Source organism: Symphalangus syndactylus, chromosome 4, assembly GCF_028878055.3.
Source record: "Symphalangus syndactylus isolate Jambi chromosome 4, NHGRI_mSymSyn1-v2.1_pri, whole genome shotgun sequence".
Classification (NCBI taxonomy): domain Eukaryota; kingdom Metazoa; phylum Chordata; class Mammalia; order Primates; family Hylobatidae; genus Symphalangus; species Symphalangus syndactylus.
In genome coordinates, this window is record NC_072426.2 from 43,859,900 (window position 1) to 43,878,959 (window position 19,060).

Here is a 19,060-nt window from a genome sequence, read left to right on the forward strand (position 1 = left end):
CACCGTGCCTGGCTTTTTATTTTTTTTTAATTATAGAGTCGTGGTTTTGCCATGTTGCCCAGGCTGGTCTTGAACTCCTGGGGCTCAAGCCATTCGCCTGCCTCAGCCTCCCAAAGTGCTGGGATTACAGGCGTGAGCCACCGCGTCAGGCCTTCAATCCAGTTTGAAGATGGGGTTTCCCGGGAGGAACCCTTCTCAAGGCTGGGTTATCACCTGGCAAAAGAAGGGGACTTCCGAGGTCGTTTGGTGAAGGCCTTCAGCAGATCTGTTTCACGAGCAAACTCCAGACTCCAGCTCCATGGGGGCCTATTAGCCCCACCCTGGTCTGCCTGCCTGAGCCTCCCTGAGCCGAGCAACTCCACTTCCTTATTCCATTCACGTTTAGCACACTCATTTGCACTTTCAACACCTGGGCGATTAATTCTTGCCCTTTTCCCATAGTTTTCCATCTTGACAAGAGGAAAGCTTGCATTTCTATGTACCCCGATTAGGCACGCTCGCTCTCTCCCTAGAGCACCTCTGGTTCACCTCTCCCACGCCCCCTGCATTAGCACAGGCGTTTCCAGAGTTGCACGCGAGCTCATTTGCAAGACCGTCTCCCCCTCCCATCCCTTCTTGGTCCCCTCTAGGGCCCAGGGCAGCAGCCCCGCCCCTGGCCCGCCCCCTCCCAGAGGCTGGGCCGCCGCGGCCTCCCATTGGCCGCCAGGGCTGGCAGGCTTCCCGGCTGGGGCTGTGATTGCCGCGCGCCAGTGTCAGTCCCGGAGAGAACGCCGGTGGCGGGGCGGGTAGCCCGGCAGCCGCAGGTGGGGCCACGAGCGCTGGCTGAGGGACCGAGCCGGAGAGCCCCGGAGCCCCCGTAACCCGCGCGGGGAGCGCCCAGGATGCCGCGCGGGGACTCGGAGCAGGTGCGCTACTGCGCGCGCTTCTCTTACCTCTGGCTCAAGTTTTCACTTATCATCTACTCCACCGTGTTCTGGGTGAGTGACCCCAGTAGGGCCCGGGGATGGGGGTGGGGACCCACAATCCGACCGCCCCCTCACTGGCCCGGGGTTGGGTCCACACTTAGCCGCTCCAGGGAGTGCGCGGGGGAGCGCGTGCGGACTCCTTATCTTTCTACCGCACATTCTGACTGCCAGAGCCTGAATTTTCAGCCGCCCTTTCGGGAGTGTTAGAGCTGGTTGCCGACCGACCGAGTGCCACCTGGCTCACCTGTGTGCACCGGGTGGGCGGTTTGCCCGCTGTGCGTCCGTTGGCCGGCTGGCTAGGCCGAGGTGACCGCGCTGGCCGCGCCCACCACGCCTACCCGGTAGGACTGACTGCCTCTGCATCGGCCTGTGGAGCTTAAGTAGTTAGGCTTTGCAGTCGGAATTGGGAGACCTGGATTCCGGGTCTGGTCCCTGCTAGTTACTTGCTGATGCCCCTGAGCAAGACGCTTCCCCGCTGCGTCTTGGTTTCCTCTTTGGTGGATGCGCGTGCCTCCTGCGTGGCGAGGAGAAGTCCACCAGACGACGTCTACTGCACTCCTAGGTGCTCAGTTTCCGCTGTCGCTGGGCTTCACCTCCTCCTCTGCCTTGTTAGGGGGCAGGATGGTAGTGTTTAGACATGAACCAAGCTTTGAATTCCGTCGCTCTGAGTGGTCTTTTATTTTATATCTTATTTTTTTATTTTATTGCTAATCTCTGTATCGTTCCAATTTCAGTTTGTGCGTTTCTGAAATGAGCACTTGCTGAGTGATCTTGGGGAAGTTACTTCATCCCTCTGGGCCATGGTTTCCTCATCTGTAAATGGACACAGTAATTATATTCAACTTGTAGGATGCTCGCGGAGATTAAATGAAATAGGCCGGGTACGGTGCCTAGCGAGAGCTCAAGAAGTGTGAGACATTATTATCGTGGGCAGGGAATTTGGACACCTGTGGTGTAAGCTGCCCCAAGAGATTGGGTTTCTGTAAGGGCGTTTCATATTAGGCTGGGCCCTAGTCTAGAGATGAGGGTATCTTCCTATAGGCCAGCTCCACCCCTGTCACTCCAGAATCGCTCTCTGCCTGCAGTATGCCACAAGAGCAGACTTGCCCAGGGACCCAGGGTGGTCACTGACACCCCATTCCCACCAAATACACACACTCTCCCCTGGTGTCCTCCTTAGCCCCTTGCTGGGTCTCTTCTGCTAGCAGGAGCTGCTGGATTTGCCATCAGGACTGGCTTTCTCTGTGACCCCTTTGTGGGTGGGGCCTTGCCTGGTAATTGGAGATCCAGATTCAGCACTGTTACTGACTTATGGATATCTTAGGCAAGTCACTTCCCTGTTTTGGGCCTCAGAACTGTTCATTGACTTTTCCATCTAGAAAACTAGTCTGAGGCCAGTTTCCAATCCAATTCTCTGACTCTAGGTAATGTGGAAGGGAGATGAACAGTATGTTTGGGGGCCGGAGGATGGAGCAAGGACCTGTTGGTGGAAGCTCCAGGGAGACAGAAGGTCATATGTGGGAAGGGAGTGGGGGTGATTTGAGCTGTAAATCAGCGGTTGCCTCAGAATCTACAGATTCTTGTGCCCTGGCATAGGTATTTATTTAAATTTACATAAGCTTAATTGTAGTAAATTACTTACTAGAATTAACGTAATTCTAGTGTGCAGTCAGTATTGAAAACTGCTGCCCTAGATGGTCTCTCATAGGTCCCCTAAGTCCCCAGGATTTCTGTGCCTGCCCCTTGTGTGGTCTGTGAGCCCTTCTCTCTGTAGATGGGAGTTGAAAGAGCCTAAGGTTGATGGGTGGGGAGGTAGGAAGATGGAGTTGTATTTCGGGCTTCACCCCTTCCCCAGATATATAATCACAAACCAGTCTCTCTACCTCCCCACACTTCCATTTTCTCATCTATAGAATGAATAAGTGAATCTCTGCCCTGTACCTCACTGAACTGTTTTAGGATTAGCGATATGGGGAAAGAGTGACATATGAGCAAAGTAAGTGCAGTACAAACATACATCATGCAGTTAAATAAAACCAAACTCTAATTTTTAAGGCGCTTGTGCTGCCGCTGTCCTTTGCAGCCCCCAGAGAAGCTCACCCAATGGCCCTTGCCTTGCTTCTCTTCGGCAGGGTGGTTCTCAGAACTTGGAATCCCTCCTCTGCCGACTAAGGTTGCCTTACCAAATCCTTAACTCCCATCCCTGGAAGTATTTCTGTTTAAAAGTCTCCACACCCATGCCAACAACCCAGCCACCTGCCAACTCTGCCAGAGCAGCTCCAGGTGCCAGAGTTTGACTGCAGGGCAGGGCCCAGTGTGAGTAAGTAATTTGTCCTGGACCAGGTTTACTGTTATTTGGAAACCATTTACAGGAAAACCCATTATCTCTGGTGCCATCTCTGGGGTTGAGGGAAGGGTTACTTGCTTTGTAAGTCCAAAGTTCTAACAATTTGCATCTCAGTTTTTAGGTCTGCAGGGGCCATAAGTTTTATGACAGCCTTGTACCTTCTGTAAAACTTTTTGCTTACTTTAAAAATTACTACTGGGGCCGGGCCCGGTGGCTCATGCTTGTAATCCCAGCATTTTGGGAGACTGAGGCGAGAGGATCACCTGAGGTCTGGAGTTTGAGACCAGCCTGGCTAACATGGTGAAACTCCATCTCTACTAAAAATACAAAAATTAGCCAGGCATGGTGGCGTGTGCCTGTAATCCCAGCTACTTGGGAGGCTGAAGCATGAGAATTGCTTGAACCCAGGAGGTGGAGGTTGCAGTGAGCTGACATTGTGCCATGGCACTGCAGTTGGGTGATGGTGTAAGACTCGGTCTCAAAAAAAAAAAATTACTATTGGCCAGGCATTGTGGCTCACGCCTGTAATCCTAGCACTTTGGAAGGCCAAGATGGGCAGATTGCTTGAACCTGGGAGTTCGTGACCAGCCTGGGCAACATGGTGAAACCCTGTCTCTACTAAAAATACAAAAATTAGCTGGGCGTGGTGGCATGCACCTGTAGTCATAGCTACTTGGGAGGCTGAGGTAGGAGGATCACCTGAGCTTAGGAGACAGAGGTTGAAGTGAGTTGAGATTGTGCCACTGTACTCCAGCCTGCATGAGACTCTGTTGCAAAAAATAAAAAATAAAAAATAGATTACTATTGATAGAAATGCATGCATGGGTTTGATACAAAATTTAGAAGTAGAAAAGGGTAAGGCCGGGTAAGGTGTAATCCCAGCACTTTGGGAGGCTGAGGCAGGCGGATCATGAGGTTAAGAGATCGAGACCATCCTGGCCAACATGGTGGAACCCCGTCTTTACTAAAAATACAAAAATCAGCTGGGTATGGTGGCGTGTGCCTGTAGTTTCAGCTACAGCTAGGGCTGAGGTGGAGAATCGCTAGAACCCGGGAAGTGGAGGTTGCAGTGAGCCTAGATAGTGCCACTGCATTCTAGCCTGGTGACAGTTTCAAAAAAAAAAAAAAAAAAAGAGGAAAGGGTAGTGGTTAGTGACAAGCCTCTCCTCCTACCCCTCTCTCCTGGCCTGCCCAGTCCAGAGGAGGCCTTTGTTATCAGTTTCCTGTCACTCTTTTCTGAGCTATCCTAGTCAAAGGATGTCCTAGGACAAACATATGTATATTTAAAATAAGGTAGCACACTATACACAGAACTACGTATGTAGCCCCTTTTTCACTTAAATTTAAATCCACGTGAATTATGGAGATCTGCCAGGAGCTGCCTCATTCTGTGTGTTGACTGCACAGATTCTGCTCTAGGCTATGCCACATTTATTTAATAGTCCCCAGCTGGAGAACTCTTAGGTTGTTCCCAGTCTTTCTTTCTTTCTTTCTTTCTTTCTTTCTTTCTTTCTTTCTTTCTTTCTTTCTCTTTCTTTCATCTTTCTTTCACTGAGAACAGTGACACAGTGAGTATCTCTGAATGTGTCATTTTGCATGGGTGTATATGTCTGCGGAGTAATTTCTAGGAGTGGGGTTGTTAAGGGGTATATGAATATATGTTATACATGCAGACATGCGCCTGCTGTCAGTATATACAGCTGATGAGTTTTCACAAAGTGAACACACCTGTACACTGAGCCCCCAGGTCAACCAGCAGAATGGACAGCAGAAGCCAGATACCCCTCAAGCCCTCTTCTAGGCACTATCTCTTACCTTTGGGGGTGATCACCACTGGATTATCTAGCAGTATAGAATAGCTTTGCCTGTTTTTGTATGTGCATTTAACATTTTGATGTTATTAAATTGTCCTATATAGAGGTGATACCAGTTGTAATATTATTTACTTAATACGTTTATTTAAATTTACTTTCTTTTTTTTTTTTTTGAGACAGAGCCTCGCTCTTTCACCTAGACTGGAGTACAGTGGTGTGATCTTGGCTCACTGCAGCCTCTGCCTTCCAGGCTCAAGCGATTCTCCTGCCTCAGCCTCCCGAGTAGCTGGGACTACAGGTGCCTACTGCCACACTGGGCTAATTTTTGTATTTTTGGTAGAGATGGGGTTCCACCATGTTGACCAGACTGTCTCAAACTCCTGACGTCAAATGATCCACCAGCCTGGGCCTCCCAAAGTGCTGGGATTACAGGCGTGAGCCACTGTGTCCAGCCTAAACTTACTTTTTAAACTTAAATTTCTTTTTCTTTTTTTCCCTTTTTTAAAGTATATATTTTTTATTTTCCAGGCACATAGGTTCAAGTTGCCCTGAATATGTACGACTTTAAATTTATTTTTAAAAGGAGGCTTTATATCAGTATTATGAATGGGAAACCAAGACCCCTCATCATAAATAGCAGGTAAAGGTTTAAAGTAAATACAGTACAGGGAAAACAAAACGATAATAATACTAAATCCTAGCTGGATGTCATGGGTGCTGAAGGCTGTGACCCTGACGCCTACCCTCTCTGTTCAGAAGGTAGGTTGGCAAGTGCTTGAGGGGCTTAAAGACAAACTAGCACCCAAACTGAGACCCGCTCCTTGATGCAGTTGGAGGGGTCAAAAGGGCATTGAACGAGGAAAGCTCAGTCTGTAATTCCCTATGAATATGCCCCTAAACCGCTTATGGTTATCTGTCCCACACTCAGGGCCCTCTTGTTTTCAGCAGGGAACTTTGGGGCTGCAAAAGGGTGTGTTTGAGGCTCACTTGGCAGAGCTGGCATGTACCCCAGGTCTCTGCATCCTCAGGCAGGTGCTCCTTGGCCCTACCAGTAAGTCATGGAGACGTCTGCGGGAGAAATGAGCTCACGCTGAGGCACTTAGAGCCTCCTTTTCCCATCACACAGGGTGAATCATTCTGACACATGCACCCTCAGCCCGTTGGGGACACACCTCTAATTTTAGCACTGCCCACGGGGTATCTTAGAGATCCGCTTACAGGACTGCTTTTCCTTGCTGGACTGTGGGCTCCCAGAGGTCAGGACTGTAGTTCATCCATATCCTCCTCTGAATGCTGGCCCTGGAGCCTGAGCACACAGTAGGTGCTCAGGGGAGGCTTGTTGCATGCTGGTGATTGAATCCCACTTGCACCTACAAGGCGAGGATCCAACTTGGGGCAGAGGCCTGGCTGGGGGTGTAACCCGCAGTGGTCAGGTCTGCTGAGGCCTTGACTTTGCAAAGTGGGCAGGGTTGATCATGGTGCTACGGAATCTCCATAGAGCACCAAGCCTGTTTCCTTGATAACAGGGTAGGACTTTCAAGTGGGTAAAGGTGTCATGGCTGGGGAGTGTTGACTAATCAGGAAGAAAAGGACTTGGTGGGAGTTGGGGGCAAGTAGGGAGGAGCTGAGGGGTGGGTAGGTGGTGGAGGCAGCAAATGCCAGAGGCAATAGGAACTCTTCCTGGGCTTTCTCCAAGGATGAACCTGCTTATTAGAGCTTGGCCTGCGATTTCTTACATTTCTTACAGTTTAATGGTTAAGAGTGTGGGCTGTGTACCAGGTTGCCTGGATTCAAATCCCAGCTCTGACACTTAAAGGTTAAGTGGCCTAGGCATAACTTCCATGCACCTCACCTACCTGAGAGTTGCTGAGAAGATTAAATGGATTAATACATCTGAAGAGCTTAGAGCGGTGCCTGGCACATGACGAACACTCCATCAACTACTCACAGATTAGCCATTCTTTTCCTGCCTTCCTCTCTAGCCTTGCTGCTCAAGAGCCATAGACTAAGAATGAGAAGGGCTGTTAAAGACACCTCTAGTGCAGCTTTTTAAATTTACCAATAAGAAATCAGAGGCCTGAAGAGAAGTGAGTTGCCTGAAAGCCCACAGCAAGTCAGTGACAGGCCAAGACCAGATCCAGGCTGCCTGACTCCGGTTTCTTCCTTGGGCCCCCATGACCTTTCCAGGAGCCATGTATGTTCCTCCCTGGTGTCAGGGTGAGGGTAGAAGATAACCTTTCTGAAAGAGGCCATGTCCCTGGCCTCTCAGGGAAGCACTAGGTGAAGCCAGGCCGAAAAGAAAGCACTTCTCTGGAGACAGTTTCCAGGAGGAGATTTTCTTTCGAGAAGAGCTTTATTATTTTTGTGCAAATAATACCCACAGTCAACCTCATGCAAATAATACATGCGCATAGCTTAAAAATTCAAGCCATTCGGGAAGGTACAACGAAAACAACAAAAGTCCCCTTTGATTCTACCACTGGGATTCAACCACTGTTACATGTTGGTAGACATCCATCTGGACATCTTGTACATATATGTAGACATTTTATTTCTTTAATTATCTCTCTTGTCGACAAATCTTGTTTGATTTGTTGAGCGAAGTTCATTTTCTGGCTCTAGGTAAGCATTCCAAATAGTGAAACTCAAATAGTGAAGCTGAAAGTGGGGCAGCCTTCATATTAGAGAAGTGGCCAGCCGTGCCTAATGGGCTGTCAGAGATGATCTCACAGCATCAGACTGGGCTCAGGCCTCTGGCACAGAGAGGTCCGCCCCTCCCCCAGTCTGGCCACAGAGCCTTTAAAATCCAGAGAATCAGGGCTGCCAGGGATTTGGAGAACCTTCCAACACCTTCATTTTATAGATGAGCAAACTAAGGCCCTGAGAAATGTCCTTCGCTCTTAACCTAGACTTTGTACATGGTCTCGTTCCCCACTTTAATAGAGGAATTGCTTTATGTTGTAGGACTGGACCTTGCTGCCTTTGGGTTGGTTCCTGGAGAAGCAGGAATAACCACCTGCCCTCCTGCCTGGAGCCCTTTCTTCCCAGATGACTCACAATGCCACCCTGGGGTGGGGCTCACAGTCAACCTGATAAGGGACTGATAATGAAATTTCTGTACCAACTGGCTCCACACAGGGGAAAGATGTTTTCCGGGTAAGTCTGGTCAGAAGACGTTGAGTAGGGGGGGAAACAAAACAGACAAAAAAAAAAACAAAAACAAAAAACAGCCTTTCCCAGAGAGAACTTTTGGATGTGAATGGGTTTGAATCGACTTCTTGTTGGAAGGCAGGAGCATTCAGTCTTAACCAGCCGTGCTCTCTGGTTGGCTGATTTGTTCATTAAGTCAACAAATAGTTATTTGATGCCTACTGAATGCCAGGCACTGTGATACTGTGATAGGTGTGGGAAACAACTATGAACAAGGCAGGTTTAGTCCAGGCCTTGGGAGACAGACAGAGCAGTAAATAAATATCACTCGTGATAGGTGCTAAGGAGAAAATTAGGGAGCAAGTGGGGAGGCATGGGCGTTTCCACTTTCGATGATGTGGTCAGGGAAAGCCTTTATGAGGAGCTGACATTTCAGCTGAAGCTCAAATAGAGAAGGAGCCAGCCATAAAGACTTGTCCAGAGCATCCCAGGCAGAGAGAGCCATGAGCGCAAAGTCCCTGAGGCAGGTCGCAAGCATGGCTGCAGCAGATGAGGAAGCCCGGGAAGGGCCGCGCTGTGAGTGGAGAGGGTGGCAGGGGCCTGGCTGTGTGAAGAATTTGGGGTTCGAGTGACTGAGAAGCAGGGTTTGTCAGGCCCTGTGGTCTTGCCATCCAGAGACCTAGATCAGGTGTTGGCTATTCTGTGTGACACTGGGTAAAGGACCAGCTCTCTGAGCCTCCGAGATGCCTCCTCTGTGGGTACCCCAGAGGGCAGTGGGGAAGATCCTGTGAGATGAGAGGTGCAAAAGCACGGGGCCTACTCTAGGGCCCCCCACCCACGGAGGGAGGGAGACTCTAGGGCCCCCCACCCACTGAGGGAGGGAGATTCTAGGGCTCCCTGCCCACAAGGGAGGGAGAGTCACCTGGGAGCCTTGCATTGCTCAGGGGTAGCTGGGGAGATGAAATGAGATGAAATGAGATGAGATGAGATGAGATGAGATGAGATGAGATGAGATGAGATGAGATGAGAACCTCTGGAATCCGTCTTGTCAGAGGAGGCTCCTTTGCCCCTGGGGGTACTCAGCCTGCCTAGAACAGATGGCTATGGAACCAGCTCCTCCAGCCAGCTGGGCTGACCCCTTGGGCGTGCATGTGGTCTTTTCCAGAGGCTGGGCCCCTCCCACCCCTTAGTTTCTGGGCTACCATGGCACACTGTCAGAGGCACTGGGCCACAACAGGCACGCGGGGCCAGGCAGGCCATCTGAGAGGTGTCCTGCAAGGCTCTGAGGGGTCCCAGCCCTCGGTCAGCACGAGTTGTTCAGCTCCAAGCTATGCCCCTGGGCCGGTGGAGGTGAGGAAGAGATACCGTAGAGACACTGTGGACTTTCGGTGTCACCTTCCCCAGCTAGAGGGTTGGCCTGTGAAGGAGATGGCAGCCATCTCTGCCTCTGGCGATTTGCCATGTTAGTCCAGGAACTAAGGGGTGGGAAGGGCCCAGTCCCTGGAAAAGACCACAAGCACGCCCAAAGGGTCAGACCAGCTGGCTGGAGGAGCTAGTTCCATGAAGGGCCAGTCCGAGCTAGGCTGCCTGACTGTGGTGGCCTGACCACCACATTTTGCTTCATCTCTTTGGATTCTCAGAGTGACCCTTGAGCTGGGCAGGACGGGGGTCTTGTCCTGTTTTATAGAGGAGTCTTTGGGAGGACTCTGAGGGCTTCACTGGGCAGGGAGGCCTCGCAGAGAGAAGTGGAGATGAGTCTTGGGAGAGGGAGGGTGGGCTACAGAACGTTTTTTGGGCCTGAGTGTTGAGGTCAGAAATGTCCTCTGGGAAGACCAGGTCTGGAGGCGAAGCAGAGCTGAGGAGGATGAGCACTTCTTGGTTGGCTGGTGAGGAGAAGGTCCATGTGACAAGTCATGGACAACTCTCTGTGCCTTGGTTTTCTTGTCTGCTGGGAGGGGATAACTGTTGTGCTGCCCACAGGGGTGAGGCTTGGATGAGGCAGTGCCCACAGAGCTCTGAGTGGGCATCTGGCTGGGTAACTGTTCATGCAGATGCTGGGAGGAGATGCCGTCTGCCGCGTGTTTCGCCACACTTTGCTTCATCTCTTTGCATTCTCAGAATGACCCCGTGTGCCTTGTCCCATTTTACAGAGGAGGAGACTGAGGCCTTGAGTGGGGAAGTAACTTGTGTGAGAACCATCATTTGCGTGTGTTCCTGGGACAAGAACTGTTTCACTGTGGGAAAGGTGCCTGTTGGGTTTTAATTTTTTCCAAAAGGGACTTTCTCGCCAAGACATTTGCATCTGGGCCTGCAGGGAAGTAAATATTTCCCTGGAGGGTGGAAGGAAAACAGCCTTGGCCCAGATGGGCTTGTTTTTCCCTCTTCAGAGCCTTCCCACTTCCTTCCTGGGAGAGCAGGAACCCCCAACTCCTGGGGCCGCTGGAAGTCCCTCTCAGGATGTTGCCTGTGACCTTGTATGAGTGACACAGCCCCTGCCAGGCTGTTTCCCATCTCCTACCAGAGGGTTGGCCATGCTGACCTCTCCGGCTATGCTGGGTGCAGTGTGGGAGACTGTGGGGGTGCTTGGGGTCAGGGTGTTCATTTCTGTGCACTCACTGTGTGCCAGGTGCTGGGTGCAGGCATGGGCACAGTGTGGCTGGTGGTGGGCTGAGGCCAGCCTCTGGCCCACCCTGTGGCAGATTGGGACCATCCCCTGGGTGCAGTAGGGTGGGGTGCTGGCTGCCGAGGCTGCACAGGATTCTGAGACTAGGTCACTTCCCAGAGTCAAAAGACAGGAACTTCTTGGCCAGTGGACCTCGACTTCATGGCTCAAGGCCTCCTACCCTGGGAGGATTTCACAAGGACACATGTCCACCCCCCCCACCACCGCCCCCCCATCACCAGAGCTTCTGATTCAGTGGGTCTGGGCTAGGCCCAGGCACCTGTAATTAAAAAAATAATTATAATGACAAGGTCTTGCTCTGTCACTCAGAGCAAGTGGTCCAGTCATGGCTCACTGCAGCCTGGACCTCCTGGGCTCAAGTGATCCTCCCACCTCAGCCTCCTGAGTAGCTAGAACCACAGGCATGTGCCACCATACCTGGCTAATTTTAAAGTTTTTTTTTTTGTAGAAATAGTGTCTCACCATGTTTGCCTAGGCTAGTCTTGAACTCCTGGGCTTAAGTGATCCACCTGCTTCCGCTTCCCAAAGTGCTGGGATTATGGGCGTGAGCCACCGTGTGCCCAGCTTTATCTGTAATACTTTTATTTTTATTTTATTTTTTAAGTTTATTTTATTTTTGAGATGGAGTCTTGCTCTGTTGCCCAGGCTGGAGTGCAGTGGCACGATCTTGGCTCACTGCAAACTCCGCCTCCCAGGTTTACGCCATTCTCCTGCCTCAGCCTCCCAAGTAGCTTGGGACTACGGGTGCCCACCATCACGCCCAGCTAATTTTTTGTATTTTTAGTAGAGACAGGGTTTCACCGTGTTAGCCAGGATGGTCTTGACCTTCTGACCTCGTGATCTGCCCGCCTCGGCCTCCCAAAGTGCTGGGATTACAGGCGTGAGCCACCGTGCCTGGCCCTACCTGTAATTTTTAAACTTCCCTGGGTGATTCTAATGTGCAGCTGGAGTCGAAACCACAGCTCAGGGTGGTATCTGTAAGGGAATTCTGATGGTACTGGTGATTTCCAGGACACCTTTCTCTGCAGGTGAATCCTGAGTGATGTGAAACCTTCTTCTGACATCTCTTACAATCTGGACAGGTTCTCTGAGCTGGGGAAAGTTAGCAAACACAGTTGGGAGAGGCCCAGAAAGAAAGAGAACACTCTAGCCAGGGGTTTGGGAGAAGTGCAGGGGGAGTCAGTAGGGTCCCATGTGGGCGAGGAAGGGCTGGTGGAGGTATGTGGAGACCACTGGCCTGGGAATGTGGGAGACTATGGGAGCTGGCTTCTCCTGCAGGGAACCAGGATGTATGTTGTGGGAGGGAGGGGAGTCTGTGAGTTCCAGAATTTTGCTTTCCTTTTGGTTATCTTCAAAACATTCTTTTATGTGCTCTAAAGGCAAGGTTTCTGTGCAGTTACCTTTGTAACTAGAATAAGTTTCTATAGAATCAGGCTTAAGTTTTATGAGTCAGGGATTCAGAAACTTGTGGGGTGGCCTGTGATAATTTTTTCTCCTTAAATGATATCTCGAGTTTGAGAACTCTCGATGCAGGATTATCATGTTGGAAAGCTGGCTGTGATCTCCAGGTCAGTGAACTGCAGTTCTGGCCCCCATAGGAGAAGTATGGCAGGTGGTGGTCTATCTCTACTTCACAGATGGTGAAAGAGAGCCAGACAGGGGAGAGGACCTTGCCTGGGATCATGGTGGTAAGCTAGGGGCCAGTTAGCAGAAGGATGAGGCCTTGATTTCTCACTCTGACTAGTGAGCTCTGTTGTGGGTTGAGTTGTGGCCTCATCAAAAAGTGTGTTCTTGGCCAGGTGCGGTGGCTCACACCTGTAATCCCAGCACTTTGGGAGGCTGAGGCAGGTGGATCACTTGAGGTCAGGAATTAGAGACCAGCCTGGCCAACATGGTGAAACCCCATCTCTACTAAAAATACAAAAATTAGCTGGGCATAGTGGCACATGCCTATAATCCCAGTTATTTGGGAGGCTGAGGCAAGAGAATTGCTTGAACCTGGGAGGTGGAGGTTGCAGTGAGCCAAGATGGTGCTACGGCACTCCAACTGGGCGTCAGAGCGAGACTCCATCTCAAAAAAAAAAAAAAAGTATGAAGGTATGTATGCTTAGGTCCTAGAACCTGTGAATGTAACCTTATTTGGAAAAAGGGTTTTTGCAGATATAATTCAGTTCAAAATCTTGAAATGAAATCATCCTTGATGACCTGAGTGTGCCCTAAATCCAGTGTCAAGTGCCTTTATAAGAGAGAGGCAGAGGGAGATATGAGACGGACAGAAGAGGAGGCCATGGGCACACAGAGGCCTTCTGTGTGCAGATGGGGGCAGACAAGCTGAGCAACTCTGGGAGCCACTAAAAGCTGGCGGAGGCAAGACGGCTTCTCCCCTAGAGCCTCTGGAGGGAGTATGGCTCAGGAGACATCTTGGCCTCTGGCCTCCAGAACTGTGAGATATTAAACTTCTGTTTTAAGCCACCCCATTTGTGGTCATTTGTTCGGGCAGCCATAGGAAAATGCAAGCCCTTCTGCCTCACCAGGTGGCCTTACTAGGGAGGGGCCAAATTGAGCAGGGCCCTGAGAACCACCTTCCTTCTTGGGTTGTGCTGAAAACCAAGGGGGAAGGAGAGGGGCGAGAACAGAGGGGCTGGGGGAGGAGTGAGACTGTGAGGAGTGAGGCTTCTGGCCCGTCCTCAGGCCAGGGGGCGATGCCCTACAGCTGGTTTCTTGGGGCTTCCCCTCTGCAAGGAAAACCTAATGGAAAGAGGTTAAAACCGGGGAAGGTGGATGCGAGCTAGCTCTCAGGAAGGACTTGCTGGCTGTGAAAACAGTTAAATCAAAACTGCTTGCCAAGCTGAGCTATAAAACGTGGGATTCCCTGACAGCTTCAGAACAGGAGCGTCACCCATTGTGTGGGGCGGTTAGGATGTGGCCTGAACTTCCAGTGGGTTGAACTTTGAGGGGCCGTAGAGGGCATCTAGTGCTACCCCTTCCTTTCAGAGAGAAGGAAACCAAGCCCCAGGCCACCCAGCATGTGCCCCGGGTTCTAAAACTCTGCCAATGGGACAATCTCTAGTGTGCAGGGGGGACGATGGACACTACTCAGTGGTTTCAAACCAGGAGCTTCCTCTCCAGCCAGGGTGTGGGGACAGAGGCCTGACTTGTGACTTCTCACAGAGAAGGGAAGAATGTTCCCTGCAGGGTCAGAACCCAGGCTGGGGGAACCCTGTTTATGCCTCTGGCTTGGTTCTGACTCAGCCTCTGACCTGGGAGGGACCGGGTCACAGGGACAGATGAGCCAGCCCCGTCCCTGTCCCCTTGAAAAGCTGGCACTCACTGAGTCCTAGCAGCATGCTCCGACAGCTACAGACATTCTGTGATCTGGGTGGAGCAAGCAGGCCTGGCCAGAGTCTCCCAGGAGGCTGTGGCAGAGACATTTAGCTTCGGGGTGTTGGGCTCTGGGCTTCCCCTGGGGATGGCAGTGACCACCTGGCTTTCCAACCACTAGGCTGGTAGACTCATGTTCAGAGCAGAGACAGGATGAGGGCAGGAGTTGTTCAGGGACCCACAGACCCTGAGATGGGGTGGGGCCTACTTCCGGCCTGTTCGTTTCTACAGTATTTTCCTTCTCCGTTGTGGTCTTCTGGTGCCGGCCTCACATGGAATGAAACTTGACTTTTTTCAGCCAGGAATTCCCCCACACTCTGTCTAGCTGGGTTGTACCTTCTGCATCCTCCTAGGTTGTCCTATATTGTCTTTAAAGCTAACAGTTAACGAGCCCTTCTTGTGTGCCAGGCTCTGGGCTGAGCTGTTTTCTAGCCATTCTCTCACTTCAACCTCCAGCAGCCTAAGAGACAGCGCTGCTCTTGCCTCGTTTGCACTTGGGAAGGAGATGCTCAGAGAGTTAGGTAACTCACTCGTGAGAGCTGGAGGTGGGGTGTGAAGCCTCTGTCTCTCTTGGCAGACTTACCGGCTTCCTTCCTGGCCTAGATGTTTGTTCTTCTTCCTTGGAAGAACTTTTCTTAGAGAGACGGACTTTTTGGGGATGGGTGGTTTGTCCATTGGTTTGGTCATTTAGTCACTCATCAAACATGTTCTAGGCATGAGGGCATCTCTGATCCTCCCCGAGGCTCTGCGCTTCCAGAAGGCCATCCTGGTTAGGTTTGTAACTTTATGTAGAAGTTATAAGACATTGCTAACACCGGGACTGGTATCTCTGCTGGATTAGCACCAGCTCCCCAGGGCAGGGGCTGCAGGCTCCCCCAAGGAGGTGGGCCGGTTGCCACCTTGTGTGGGGATGGAGGGAGCAACCTGACCCGAAGTTGCACCAGATGCCACGGCCCAGGTCCCATTGGCTCTCTGGAGCTGCAGGAAGGCAGAAGTGGGCCAGCATCACTGTCCTTCAGAAATGCATCTTTTAATTTTTCTTTTTTTGGAGAGGATATGCCAGGGCGTGAGAAGTCTTGTTCCTGATGAGGGAGGGCAGCCTGTGGTGGGACAGATTACTGGCCTGGGAGCTGGGAGATCCAGGTCGCAGCTGCTGAGTGAGGGCTAATTTGCGGTGTGACCTTGTGGGAGTGCCAACCTCTCTCTCAGCCTCAGATTCCCATCTGCGAAATCAGGGGGTTGGGCCAGATCAGCGTCCTCTCGCTGATTCCTGGTGGTGCACAAGATGATTATAGCTGGGCCATGGGGGAACATTTAAATATTTTAATATGCATGTGGGAAGTGTGATGGGTATTAAAAAAATAATTAGTACCTCAAACTTGTGATTGTGTAGATCTTGATTAGTTTAGGTCAGGACCGTATTTACTTGAGTAAGAAAAGCCAGTGGGGTTTTATTAAAACATCGAGTTAATAATAATGCAAGTAGCTGGCCAACCCGACCACGTGGAGACGTGACAGGAGAATGGCTGGAGTTTGGGAGACGCTGGGAGTTCTCAGTGGTTCCTTCCAGCTCTTTTCTGGAAACATAGGCAGTGTGGCACCTCCTGGTCAGGTGCAGACACTGAACACAGTCTGTGTACTGCTGACTGTTAAGGAAGTGGCTTCTCATTATGGTACAGTGTCTTACAGTTTACAAAGGAGTTTCTCCACCTCAGGGTCTTCTTCGCGTGACCATTATATTCCCATGTCACAGTGGAGAGGCAGTTGGCGCTCTGAGGGAGATGGTCTGGCCAGCATCGCGCAGCTCGTAAGTGGCCCAGCGCCTCCAGCTGACCTGGGCTCTTTGCTGGGTCGCATCAGCACCAGCCCTCTGGGAGCCCGTTCCTGACCTTTACCTCCTTTCCCGGCTGCCACTTTCTGCACAGGGTTTCATGGTCATGTTGGCTTGTTGCATGCATCTTCTCTTGTCCTGATTTTCTTAAAGCAGAGGAGAAAAGGATTTAAGGTGACAAGCGACCCTCCCCCTCCCTTCCTCCAGGCCTCTTCCCCATGCAGTGAGGAGCATGTTCTAAAGCCCTCGGCACCCTGTTTCCTAATAGGTGCACTTGGATGTGTAATAGGTAGGTTTCCATTACAGCCTGTATTATCTCCAGGTAGCAGTTAGTGAAACATCTGGTTTGGGCATTAATTCCAGGCCAGAACAGGCCACCAGACCCAGGCCTCTGGTGAGCTGACCCTTGCCTGTGGCCACTGAGACTTTCCTGATGGCACTGAATCTGGTCTGGAGCTTTAGGCAAAGGAAGACTCAAACCTGTAGTAAACAAACCTCTTCCTTTAGCCAGGTGTGGTGGCGTGTGCCTGCAGTCCCAGCTACTTGGGAGGCTGAGGCAGGAGGATCGCTTGAGCCCAAGAGGTTGAGGCTGCAGTGAGCTATGATCACACCACTGTACTCCAGCCTGGGCAACAGGGTGAGACCTTGTCTCTAAACAAAACAAAACAACACACACACACACACACACACACACACACACACACACACACACACACAAACCTCTTCTTGGAAAACATAGAACTTGGTTGCTATAGAAAAGGTAAAAGAATGTTCTTGGATATAGTTATAGCCACAACACCATTATCATGCCTAAAAATACTAAGTTTATGCAAAAACATATCTAATTGTCCCTAAAACATCTCTCATAGTGCATTAAAAAAAATAAGGACCCAGCATCACAGTTTATACATTGCGTTGGGTTTCTTTTTGATAAAAAATGTCCCAGTGCATCTGAAACTTGAGGGGTGACCTCTGAGGCTCTGAATGTTATAGGTTCTGGGGTCCTGGTAGGGACCGTCGTGTTTTACTTGCCTACATTGTACCTGATCCAAGACCTACTGGGGCCAGCTGGTTCCTTTTGTTGTTTAGGGGAAATTCAGAAAGCCAGTTAGTAAAGGCTTGCCTGGAAAACTGTCCCCACCCAAGAGACTCCAGCCCCCGCCCCCCTCCCCCACGTTCTCATTAGGAGAGCTGATTGGTGTCTGGAAGCCAGACCCAAAGCTCCCTGAATCCTCACCCTTAATCACCAGGTGCACACACTGGGCCCTGTGTCAGGCACTGGGGAAAGATGCTCTGAAGAACTGAAAGACCCCCAGCTGGCTGCCCACAGCCTGCCTGGGGAGACCCGGTGTGCCCTGGTGTGGCCGGGTCATGGCTCTTGGCAAGTCAGTGTACTGATATGTGGGGCAGCGGCTCTTTGTTCCTTGGTTCTGATGCTTGGGGTAGGCTGGGGTAGGGCCGAGAAAGCCCCCTTCTCTCATACCAGATGGGGAGCATTATCAGGTATCCCCTAATCAATACTTTCTGTATCAAGCCGCTATAGGGGAAATAGACTTTTTTTTTGAAAAAGTTAAACGCACAGAAAAATGGAAGAATTCAAAGAACATCTGCCCACCTCTGTTATCAGTTGTGAACATCTTGTCTTAACAGCTCTCTCTAAATACACCACTTCTTTTTTTGCCAACCCAGCTACAAGGAGGCTGCAGTCGTTGTGACCCCACTCCTCTAAGTACCCCAGCATTTGGCTTCCCAGAAAGGGCATTCTTCCTCACACCACTGCTGTCCATCTGATAAAAAAAAAAAAAAAAAAATCAGCATGAAATCAAACTTTTCAGTCCTATATACAGGCCACATTTCTTATGACATTCCTGTGTTGTAAGAAATATGTTTGTTCTTTGTCCCTAGTTCCTGGCACAGAGCTCTTAAAACCCTTGGAATTACCTGATAGGAACGCCTTTTGTTATTAATAATGAGCCCATTTAGTCACACCTGAGTTTACGCTGATGCGATGACTTAGGGTAAGGCCCTAGATGGCCTTAGGATGGGGCGAATCACCAGAAACACCAAATAATTAGAGGGTTGGAGGATTCAGCCCCTCCTGTGGGCTGGACAGAAAGGGTGAGGGTGGGGGTGGGGGTGGGGATTGGGGGCTGGAGATTGAGCTCTATGTAAAATTTTTTTTTTTTTTTTTTCCAACTCTCAACCAGTAGAAGAGAAAAACTCTTGAACAATGAGATTTGATGAGCTTCTGGGTTTGGAAACTCACTGAGGTGTTGAGGGGTGGGCGTGGGTTCAGAGAGGGCCTGGGAGCTCTCTCCCCACCTTGCCCAGTGCATCTCCTCCCTCTGGCTGTTCCTGAGTTGTATTCTTTGTAATACACTGGTTAATATAAGTAACCCTGAGTTCTGTGAGCCATTCGCGCAAATTATCAAACTTGGGGAAGGGGTTGCGGGAACCCCTGACTTATAGCCAGACTTTGAGTCCTGGACTTGTGATTGGCATCTGAAGGTCAGGCAATCTTGTAGGCTCTTTTTTTTTTTTTTTTTTTTTTTTTGAGACAGAGTCTTACTCTGTCACCCAGGTTGGCCGGAGTGCAGTGGCTTGATCTTGGCTCACTGCAACCTCTACCTCCCAGGCTCAAGCAATCCTCCCACCTTAGCCTCCCAAGTATTAGGTTGGTGCAAAAGTAATTGCAGTTTTTGCCATTGCTTTTTTTTTTTTTTTTTTGAGACGGAGTCTCGCTCTGTTGCCCAGGCTGGAGTGCAGTGGCGCAATCTCGGCTCACTGCAAGCTCCGCCTCCCGAGTTCACGCCATTCTCCTGCCTCAGCCTCTCCGAATAGCTGGGACTACAGGCGCCCGCCACCACGCCCGGCTAATTTTTTTGTATT

The 19,060-nt window shown here is 50.7% G+C and overlaps 1 protein-coding gene across 2 annotated transcripts in view; it reads left to right on the forward strand.

Annotated features, from left to right (window-relative positions):
* Nucleotides 1-746: 746 nt before the first annotated feature.
* The window catches only part of TSPAN15 (tetraspanin 15), a 56,560-nt gene continuing 38,246 nt past the window's right edge, over nucleotides 747-19,060 (forward strand). The window contains exon 1 of one of the 2 annotated variants that reach the window (XM_055274538.2): nucleotides 747-977. In XM_055274538.2, the coding sequence (XP_055130513.1) occupies nucleotides 882-977 (96 nt within the window). In that variant the 5' untranslated portion in view covers nucleotides 747-881. The remainder of the gene's footprint in view (nucleotides 978-19,060) is intronic. The other variant, XM_055274539.2, reaches the window with a different exon arrangement.